Below are 11,059 nucleotides of genomic sequence, written 5' to 3'. Positions count from 1 at the left end.
ACATTCTAAATTCAAAAAATTTAATTTTTATAAGATTTGAACAAAATCTGAGGAAGTTATTGTCGAAATAAAAAAGTTCCGACATTTTTTCCTCATCGGTGTTTGCGGACTTAGTGGAAAATTATCAAATTTTTATCAAATTTTCCACTAAGTCCGCAAACACCGATGAGGAAAAAATGTCGGAACTTTTTTATTTCGACAATATGATGGTTTGAAAAGTCCGAAAAATTCCAAAAAAATTATGAAAAATTGAAAAATGTCCAACTTCTCCGCCTTATAACTTTGTAGGGTGGCGTCCGAGAAAAAAGTTGTCAACTACTAAAATGTAGCCCTTGATGTGTTCTATAAGAATATACACATTTTAAATTGTGAAAAGCAAAACTGAGGGGAGGAGAGGATCTCCAACTTCCAGAAAAAAGTTTTAAGACAACAATTTTCAGAATTATGCCTGTTTTTGATCTTTCTAACGTACAAAAGACCATTCTGACTTGCTAATCAAAAACTTTCTCTTTTATTATCTCTTTTAATCTATCTCCCACACCAATCACGTCATTAACCCGTTATCCATTACCCTCCGACTTCTTATTAGTCATTAGTCTATGATCTTTCCAGAAACTTGAAAATTAGAATCAGAATTTTCATTCCTATGGTTTTCTACCTCTAGATCACTAAAAATCAAAAAAATTGGAAGAAATAAGAGAGAAAGAAAAAATGTTTGTGATCTCTCTGTCTTGTGCCCTTCTTCTCCCCGCTTGATTTGGTCTAATGTACTATTTTTAGAAATTTGGATAGTTTTTTGAATGTTTTTAACAAAAAAAAAACATCAAAACCATAAAAAATGAATTAAAAATATATTATTACAAAAAATTCAATGATTTGGAATAAAAAGCAAAACATCGGAAATTTACCTAATTCAAGATTCCGTCACGGACCTGTTTTCAAATTTTCTATTCAAATTATTATATGGTCGAATAGAGCAAGATTAGAGCTAAATTTTTGTAGTTGACTATTTTTTGATAGCTCCGCCCACTTTTGAGATATGAGCGAACATAAAACTATCATATCTCAATATTGGGAGGAGCTAGTAAAAAGTTTTTAACTACACAAATGTAGTCCTGGGATAGATCTAGACAATGGTATAAATTTTTCTGAAAACTGACAATTGGGGGCGGAGCTACAAAACGTCAAACTTCATCAATTCGCACTCTGGTGGTAACAGTGGGAGTTGACCGGCCCTGTTCCAACGAGTATATCTCAAAAGTGAAAGAAGCTATCAAAAAGTTGTCAACTACAAAAATATAGCCCGTGTCTTGTTTAGTATATATATATACCAAAAACTGGAATAATGGAATAAAAACGGGTGGTGTGGCACCGATACTCCGGACCAGGCGGCGGTACCCCTATGATCATCTTGTCTTCCCCCGTTCCTTACTGTGTTGTGCCATAACTCTTCAGGATGGTGTCCTACAAAAAAGTTGTCAACTACAAAAATGCAGCCCTAGAGTTGTTTGATATACTTACCAAAAATTAGAATGGTAAAACAAAACAGAGAGCCGTGACGGCATCTCAAAGTCGCGCGATTTTCAAGAATTTCTTGATCTTTGAAAAACAAGGTTTCATCAACAGAGGCAATACTAATATATCTAAAAATAGACATAGAACATTTTTAAATGTATAATAACACAAAAAAAAACAGAGAATGTAGATTTTGAAAAAAACGTGATAATAGGGGAAGGATTTAAGGCAAAGAGGGATGACGACGGAAAAAAAAGAAAAAACAACTGATTTATGAATGTGTGAAAATAAGAGAAACCAGGAGAAGGAAATAGAAGATGTTGCAATTCTAAAAAATTTAAAAATTTGAGAGGAAATTGTCAACAGAGCGCGATTGCAACATTCTAGAATCACAGATCGAGTAGGATCGAGGGGATGATAGGGAAGGGTGACAGGAATTTTCAGATTTTGAGGTTTAGGCTAAAAATCAAGGAAAAGTAGTATTTTTAGACCAATTTTTACCGTAAAAACCGAAAAATCAACCAAATATTCTTTTGGAATCCGATTTTTGGCAAAATTTGAGCTCTGGGGCTCCTTACCGTCTGGAATAACAGGAGGTGCCCTTCTAATAGAGTTCTTATACAAATGTCAAAGAGAATAAAAAAATTGGGCAAATATTATGGAACTGTCTTCTAACAATAACTCAAAACACGCAAAAACATTTTTTTTCTGAAAATTGAAAAAAAAACATGAAGGACAAGCAAACAAACACTACTCTAACCTACTACTGTTTATTTATTTAACGTTCAAGGTTTTTTAATGGACGACTACCACAAACCCCATGACCAAAAATGTGAGATTTTTATAGCGATGTGTAGATCAAATAAAGGGCTACATTTTTCTAGTTGACCATTTTTTGATAGCTCCTTTCACTTTTGAGATATACCCGTTGGAACAGTCAATTCCCAATGTTACCACCAGAGTGCGAATTCCTGAAGTTTGACGTTTTGTAGCTCCGGCCCCAATTGTTAGTTTTTAGATAAATGTATACCATTGTTTAGATCTATCCCAGGGCTACATTTTTGTAGTTGACCACTTTTTGATAGGACTTTATCCTGGGGAGTTATAGGACAATGAAAATTTTTTAAAAACATTTTTTAAAATCTTGCAGGGTCTAAGAGAACATATGTATGTATTTGGTGAACTTATGTTATTACGTAATTTAGAATTCTTTGGCGAATGAATATACGTGTTTTTGGGATGGTCACTTTTCTCTCGTTTTTATATAAAATAAAAACAAGAATAACACATTTGGGAAGACGATAAGGACGAGAATGTACTTGTGTTATGTATTAGGATGGAAACTTTGAAATACAGAGAGGAAGGAACTGGTAAATCTGAAAACAATTATTATCAGTATAGAGATCACGTCTAGAGGTACATTTTTGCAGTTGACCATTTTTAGGTAGCTCCGCCCACTTTTGAGATATGGGCCTTTAAAGATTGGTTCATGGAGTTTGAGGGGGAGGAAGGGGGAGGAGAGTGGGGCTTATATCTCAAAAGTGGGCGGAGCTATCAAAAAATGGTCAACTACAAAAATGTAGCCCTTAACTTGATTAAAATACACGTTCAATTTCTAGGTATTGGTTCTGTCTGGCACGGTGGTACGGACTCTCTAGCCCCGCCCATTACAGTTCAAAATAACACAGTCAAATAAGTCCTTGAATTGCAGGAAAAGTAGCAGACGCCCTTTTTTCTGCGAAACATGACTCATTTTAATCCGTAAAGTGTCTTAGTACCTTTTCAATAATCCTAAGGGGTTCCCTGAATACTTGACGAAGAAAAAAAGCGGGAGGAGTGGACTGGAGGACTAGAAAAGTGAATATGAAAAGGACGGGCTTTGAGATCCCGTCCTGATAATAAATCTTCAAAAAATGTTATATGGTTGTATAGATCAAGATTAGTGCTCCATTTTTGTAGTTGACAACTTTTTGATAGCTCCGCCCACTTTTGAGATATGAACCTTTGAAGTTCAGCGACTTCGAAGTACGGCGGGAAAAAGGAGACGCAGAGAAGCTAGAGTGTTTCGCTTCTCTACGTCTCTAATCTCTACCAAGTCATGCTTATAATGGTTGAAAGTGTCGTGTTCTTGAAAAAACTTAATTTAAAAATGAGAAAATCAGAATTGAAAGAGTTCTTGGAGATTGAAAATAAAATTTATAGAAAAAGCTTATTTTTTTGAAAATTTACAAGATTTTGTGTAACTCTTCAGGGAGGTGTCCTATCAAAAAATGGTCAACTACAAAAATGTAGCCCTTTTTATGATCTACATAATGGTTTATATTTCAAAATAAACTAACAATTCGGGGCCGAGTTACAAAAGGTTAAACTTCAGGAGTTCGCACTGAGAGGTTACTGGTGGTAGCTGTGATGGTTCTGTTCCAACAAGTATAACTCCTCAGGGAGGTGTCCTACAAAAATTTTTTCAACTACAACAATATAGCCTTTGTCTTGTTTAGTATACATTCCACAAATTGTAGTAATGGAACAAAAACGGGCGGTGTACCACGCGTCCTCCTTAACTTGTTGCAGCTCCCCTAGTCAAGCCACCCCTTACTTCATTATGCCATAACTCCTCAGGGAAGTGTCCTATCAAAAAGTGGTCAACTAAAAAAATGTAGTCCTTGTTATGATCTACATAATAGTCTATATTTCAAAATAAACTGACAATTCGGGGCGGAGTTACAAAAGGTCAATCTTCAGGAATTCGCATAAGGAGATTTCAAGTGGTGGTAGCTGTTCCAACAAGTATATCTCTTCAGGGAGGTGTTTTAGAAAAAAGTGGTTAACTACAAAAATGTAGCCCGTGTCTTGTTTAGTATACATACCAAAAGTTGAAATGATAAAACAAAATAAAGAGCAGTGACGGGGTCTCAAAGTGAGGCGATTTTAAGAATTCCATATAAAGAGGATGTTCTTCTCCAAACTAAGTAAGAACCTCTAAGAACCAAAACGAAACAAAAATCAGGTGGTCAAAACCGAATGTATGTGAGAAAGGAAGAAAAGAAGAATAAGAAATCAATTCGCCCCGTCGGAAACTTGTTTTTTTTCTTCTCATCCCTCCACACCGTCACGCCTGACGAGACGACGTCATTCCCCCCCTTCTGAAGGTCTCGTTCTTAATACAGTTGGTATACTCTTCTACTGTCTGGGTCTTACCTTGGTATCAGGTTGGAAAATCTAAAAATCTTACAACCTTCTTTGTTTCTTTTTTTGGTGTTTGGACTTTTCAAAACATTTTGAAAAAAAATTTTTTCAGAATTGTTTTTTTCAAATTTATGATCCCGTCACGGGTCCCCATTTTATTCCATTACCTCAATATTTGGTGTGTATACTGAACAAGACACGGGCTACATTTTTGTAGTTGACAGCTTTTTTGTAGGACACCTCCCTGATGAGTTATGGCACAACAAAGTAAGGGACCGTGGAAGGCTGAATGGAGCCACCGCCCATTCCGTAGTTTTGGTGCCACACCACCCGTTTTCACCCTATTACCCCAGTTTTTGGTATGTATACTAAACAAGACAAGGGCTACATTTTTGTAATTGAAAATTTTTTGATATGACACCTCCCTGATGAGTTATGGCATAGCGAAGTGAGGGATCAGGGAAGACAGGATTATCATAAGGGTGCCACCGCTCATTCCGTAGTTTCGGTGTCACACCGTCCGTTTTTGTTCCAATATCCCGATTTTTGGTATGTATACTAAACAAGACACGGGCTACATTTTTGTAGTTGACAACTTTTTTCTAGAACACCGCCCTGGGGAGATATATCTTGTTGGAACAGAACCAACACTTGTAACCTCCGACTGCGAATTCCTAAAGTTTGACGCGTAGTAGCTCCGCCCCAAATAGGCCGTTTTTAATGAAATGTACATTGTATTGTAGATCACAACAAGGGCTACATTTTTGTAGTTGTTAACTTTTTATTAACTCCGCCCACTTTTAAGATATAGCGTTCCCAATGTTGCGCGCTCCCCCACCTCCCGCCTATCTCCCAGTTCAAATTCCAGAAGTTTGTCATTTTGTAGCTCCGCCCCCAATTTTCAGTTTATTCTGAAATCTATATCATTATACAGATCTATCCCAGGGCTACATTTTTGTAGTTGAACATTTTTTATTAGCTCCGCCCACTTTTGAGATATGACAGTTTTAAGGTATGTGAAAGTAGATGTCATCAAGTAGGTGTCTGTAAAAAGAACGTCTTCTGAAAGTCATCTGGATTCCAGAATCGTTTTGAATTCTATATGTATAGATAGAGAAACTCCAGGACTACATTTTCATAGTTGACCATATTCGGATAGCTCCGCCCTCTTTTCAGACATGATAGTTTATTTTCAGAGGAGTTTCAGAGAAGGAATCGACGTCTTCTGAATGCCATCCAATTCTGAATGTCACCTGAATCACCTGAACATTACCTAATTGGTAAAAACACGATCTTTGATACTCTCGCTGTCTTCCCGTCTGTACTTTGTTATTATCGGGACGTCGTCGTTTTTAGGGAAGACGACGAAGACGTCACGATGTGTGAATTTTAAAAGATTGGAAGAGAGACAAGAATGCAATAAATAGAAATTCATTTCACAGAGAATAGGAAAATGAATTCCTCTATAGCGGGTAGGTAGCGGGGAGGGGGGTTAACTATTTCGGGGGGTTCACATAAATAAATAAGTTACAAAAAAGAAAGAGGCGGTTAGGAATGGAGGAGGTGTGACTCTTTGGTCGTTTTGATTTTCTATAAGGGGGAACTCCAAAAGGAAAAATGCTTACGGATCGAAGAAACGAGGGGATCGAACAAAAAACACACGGCAAACATCGAGAGAGAAAGAGACATATCACATTGAAAGGGGGAAACGGGTGCAGCTATAATTAGAGAAGGGGGGGGGGGGGCATTGACTGTAAATGGGGAAGGGATCGAAAATGGAAAGAAGTCGAGTATTTTCTGGAGCAAAAGAAGCGAGTAATTGAATGAAGACAAGTTATGATTGGAGAGCCGCGATCTGCTCGTATTGCTTGTCGGCGAGCTCACCAATGTGTTCCAGTTGTTGGCGCTGAAAATATGTATGAGTAATGTGTGAGACACTAAGGACCTACCAAGTCAACAATAGTCTTGCGGAGGAAAGCAGCTTCATCACTACTTCCACTTTCAGCAGGATAAGGAGCCGCTGCGGACTTGGAGGACTTCGAAGCCTTCCCCGACGCCGCCTGAATCTTCTCAGCCAACGCCTTCTCAACAGCACTGACAGATTCCACGAGATAGTCGTAGTACGCCTCCTCGTCGTTGAAGTTCTTGAACTGCTTCTTCGTCACCTTCGCCAACTCGGCGACCACTCGTTTTCTATCGCTAACCAATAGATTTGGTGTCGCTTCAACCTTCTCCAGAATGCTCATGTTGCGTTGGCGGAGCTCCTGCAAATCATCACAAATTTTCAGATTTTCACTGGCATAAACCTACATCATTCTTCTCCTGCAACTCCTTTACTTTGTCATCAGAAGACGTGCCTGGAGCGGCTGCGAGATCAACATTCGTCTTTTTGAGCTCGAAGACCTCCTTCTCCTCAACTGGAGCAGGAGTGTTCAACGGAATCTCAACGGCACGAGCCTTCTCCTCATCCAACGCCGCTCTAACCTCCGCCAACATCTGTCTCGCCTCATTCACCTGTTGCTGAGACTTTTCAAACTTCTCCTTCGTCTGAAGCAACTCTTCACTACGATCCGCGTCCTTCGCTCGGAGGTCCGCAACAATCTTCTCCTGGTCACGTTTGCTATAACGAAAATTCAACGAATTAGTATAATAATTAGAAACATTATCTACTTACCATGCGTGGAACTCGGCGATATCATTGTTGAGCTCCTTGACGAGCTCCTCCAATCGTTCGTACTTCTCCACCATCTGCTCCTTCTCCGACAACCAAACTTTCTTCTCCTCCTTCAACACCTCCATCTCCGAATCCTTCTTCTCATTGTCATGCTTCGCCTGGTTACTCAGAGCAAGTCGCGTGGCATTCAGAGTGTCTTCCTGCTTCGACGCCTCCTCCTTCAACTTCAGATTCTCGGCAGCCAGCCGACGAATACGATCCGTCTGATCAGCGATCTCATTGCTAGCCGATTCCAATCTCTGCTCAGCCATCACAACCACATCGGTAAGCTGTGTGATGCTCTCCTTCATCTTGGCGCTTCCAGCCTCACTCGCTTCAAGATTCAATCGATGTGCACGTGCCTGTTCGTCCAATTTCCCTTGAATCTCTCGAGCCTGTTGTTGAGCCGAACGGAGTTGTCCAGCACTGCGATTGCTCGCCGACTTGAGGTTGTTAACCTCCGTCTCGAGTTGTTGAGCCTTGGAACGAAGCGTTTGGGTGTCCTTGGTGTGATCCGCATCCTTGGCTTGAAGTTGAGCATTCGCAGCCTGAACCTGTCGGAACAACTCGGACTCACGCGCCTGGAGGGTTTGAACTTTCGAGCTAAGCGAGGCTCTTTGAGTTTGCTCATTCTTCTCTCTAATCTCAAGCGACGCCTTCTCCTTCTGCAATCTGTCATTCTTCTGTGACGCCTCCGACAATCTCTTCTGCAGTGCCTTCACCTCACTCGTCAATCCATTCTTCTGGACATCAGTATCACGGAATTGCGAGGAGAGCCATTGCACATAAGCCTCATCGAGATCCGCAAGAGACGAGAGACGAGCGAGCACCTTCTTCTGATCCAAATCCTTCACATTCACTGGTTTCGGCGACTTCTTCTTTGGAACATTCTCCTTGGGAGTCGTCTGTGGTGCCTGTTGTGGTGGTGACAATTGCTTCTGGACTTGTTGTTCTTGTGGAGCTTGTGGAGATGGTTTTGGAGCGGGAGACACCTTTGGAGATGCCGATTGAAGATTCGTTTGAACGGTAAGAGTGGCTGGCTTCTGCTGCTGAACTTTGTCGTCTTTTGGACTATCTGGAGAGTTCTTCTGCTGTTTCTTCGCGTCCTTCTTATTGTTCTTTCCCTTCTTCTTCTTTTCCGCTTCATCCAGGGCGGCCATCGCGGCGAGCGCTTCCTGGAAATAGAGAAATAGTCTTTTGAAATTCAGAATTTCGCTCAAAAAACCGCATTTTCTAGCGGCAAATTGCAGTTTTGACGACGAAAATCTACTTTTTCTTGATTTTCATCGTCGAAACTGCAATTTGACGCTAGAAAGTTCCGTTTTTTTCTCAATTTTTTCTCTCCTACCTTATCAAACGAATCGTCACCCATCTCGCGGCAATACAACAAGTAGAAGACAGCGAAGACTGTCATGCTGATCGCCATTCCGACGTACATCATAAATTCATTCATGTTGTCGCCCTGCTGTAAAAAATTCGCTGTCTATAAAGGTAAGGAGCAGTTATAAAGGACGAGAACAACGAGCAAACGAACGGTGATGGTGCAACTGCGCCCATCGCAAACGAGTTTTTTCTCGCTTTTCACAGTTTTTGACCTAAAACACTATGAAAAAATGCGAGAATAGGTCAAAAACTCTTAAACTCTGCGTTTCTCCCCGATACTCTCTCGTTTACGGTGGGGCGCAGTTGAAAGAAGCGATGGGCTGCTAATAAATGTGAATTGTGATGATTAAAATGATAATTCTCATCACTTCCGATGATTTCTCGCGAAAAAGATAGCGGAGACTCTCCTCTGATTGGATCGGTTTGCAGAAAAGAATGTACGGAGGCGCCCCGAGGAGATCATATTAAAAAAAATGTCGGAGAGATGGAAAAGTGCACGGAATCGAGGTCAAACACAGTGAGAGAGACAGCAAGACAGCGGTCTATCACACATACTCGAGTTTTTATTTGATGAATAGGCGGAAGGAGATTGAGGAGATACAGCTGATTTTTTCGTATTCTAATAAATTACTCGGGAGAGAAAAGTTAGATGAAGATATATCTATTATATTTGTAAAAAAGAGTAGATTTTAATGACATTTTCAGCTGGAACTCACTCTCGAGTGTCTTTCGGGGCATTATTGCGACGAGACATCGAATTTTGAAAGGACTTTTCAATTCCGTAAACTCAAACTCGAAAACCCATGTTTGTAACGGTGAAAAGTGTGCTTATCAACAGATTTCGTACGTTTTAAGCCGGAAATTGACAATTTTTGATGGGAATTCACTAGAAAAGAGGGTCTTGGCCACTTCCAGACATTCGGAACTCGAGAATCGTCGCCTCCGTTTGCAAAAACTGCAAAAACTAGAATTAGCTCAAATTCCGTGAAAATCTGTGCTTTCGGAGGATTTTTGTGAGCTTTTTTGCAACTAACCCGGGGATTTTTGAATTCCGCTGGTTGCCATACTAATGTATTGCATTTTAGTGCTCCCGGAGTGCTCAAAACTAGTGAAAACATGACTGAAACTCGAAAACACCTAATTTGTTCATGAGAAAAGACTAAATACCTGAAAACTCCATCTGGAAGCTGAAAAATAGCCTATCAGGGCTAAAAAACTCTATTTTTAACACAATTTCTCGTAAAATGTGATTTTCAGCGGACTTCGGACGTTTTAAGCCGGAAAATGGAGAAAAAAATGACGGATATGACTACTTAGACTAACAGAAACCAAACTTGGTGATTGAATACCTGAAAACTCCATCTAGAAGCTGAAAACTGATCAAACAGGGCTAAAAATCGACGAAATCTCTATTTTTAACACGATTTCTGAAAAATGTGCTATTCAACGGATTTTGCACGTTTTGAGCCGGAAATTGAACTTTTTCCGCGGCGAAATAGGAAAAAACGACGACAATGGGTACTTATACCAGCAGGAACCTTAGGAAGTGACTAAATACCTAAAAACTACATCTGGAAGCCGAAAAATAGCCTAATTTTCTTTATCGAAGCTAAAAAATCGGCGAAAACTGTATTTTTAACACGATTTCTGGAAAAATCTGCTTTTCAGCGGATTTCGCAGGTTTCAAGCCGGAAATTGAAAATGTTCGATGGCGAAATAGGAGAAAATGATCCCATAGACTAACAGAAAGCTAGCTTAAAAGACTAAATCCATGAAAACTCCATCTGGAAGCTGAAAAATAGCCTAAAATCGGTGAAAACTCTATTTTTAACACGATTTCGCGATTATTTCATTGCTAACTACAAAACCGGCGCCTGATGCGTCACCACTGTTCGTCAAAGTTGCAACATGTAGTGGGTGTGCCCCGTGAAATCATGCAAAGACTAAAACAACATCTACACAACATCAAGCATATCACAACGATATATTCAGGAACGTACCGATGAGCTCTGTGACTCAGTAACGCTACGAACGGTTTTTTGATGGAGAGCCGATATTTTCTCTTTCACAACTCCGTCCATTCCACAGAAGGGGCTAAAACTGTGTGACGTTTCGGCTGAGTTGGCTCCTTAGAATGAGGGAAAGGACCAAGAGACGGAAAAAAATGCGGATAGAAAAGAGGGTTAACCAGTGAAAGAGAGACAGCGAGCGCCGTCGCCACGTCGTTGTGTCGCGCCCACTCTCCTCAAGACCAATTCTCTC

General features: G+C 40.1%; 1 protein-coding gene across 1 annotated transcript; it reads right to left on the bottom strand.

Annotated features, from left to right (window-relative positions):
* Positions 1–6,535: 6,535 nt before the first annotated feature.
* Positions 6,536–8,867, bottom strand: GCK72_021834 (uncharacterized protein; the record flags this gene model as incomplete). Its single annotated transcript, XM_003089351.2, has 5 exons — positions 6,536–6,607; positions 6,651–6,965; positions 7,012–7,321; positions 7,376–8,589; positions 8,763–8,867. 5 exons carry the CDS (start codon positions 8,865–8,867, stop codon positions 6,536–6,538), a joined length of 2,016 nt encoding a protein of 671 aa, XP_003089399.2.
* Positions 8,868–11,059: the final 2,192 nt, after the last annotated feature.

The sequence above is a fragment of the Caenorhabditis remanei genome, chromosome V (assembly GCF_010183535.1).
Source record: "Caenorhabditis remanei strain PX506 chromosome V, whole genome shotgun sequence".
Taxonomy (NCBI): domain Eukaryota; kingdom Metazoa; phylum Nematoda; class Chromadorea; order Rhabditida; family Rhabditidae; genus Caenorhabditis; species Caenorhabditis remanei.
Note: the sequence above shows the minus strand (reverse complement) of the source record. Positions and strands in the feature narration are given on the sequence as shown.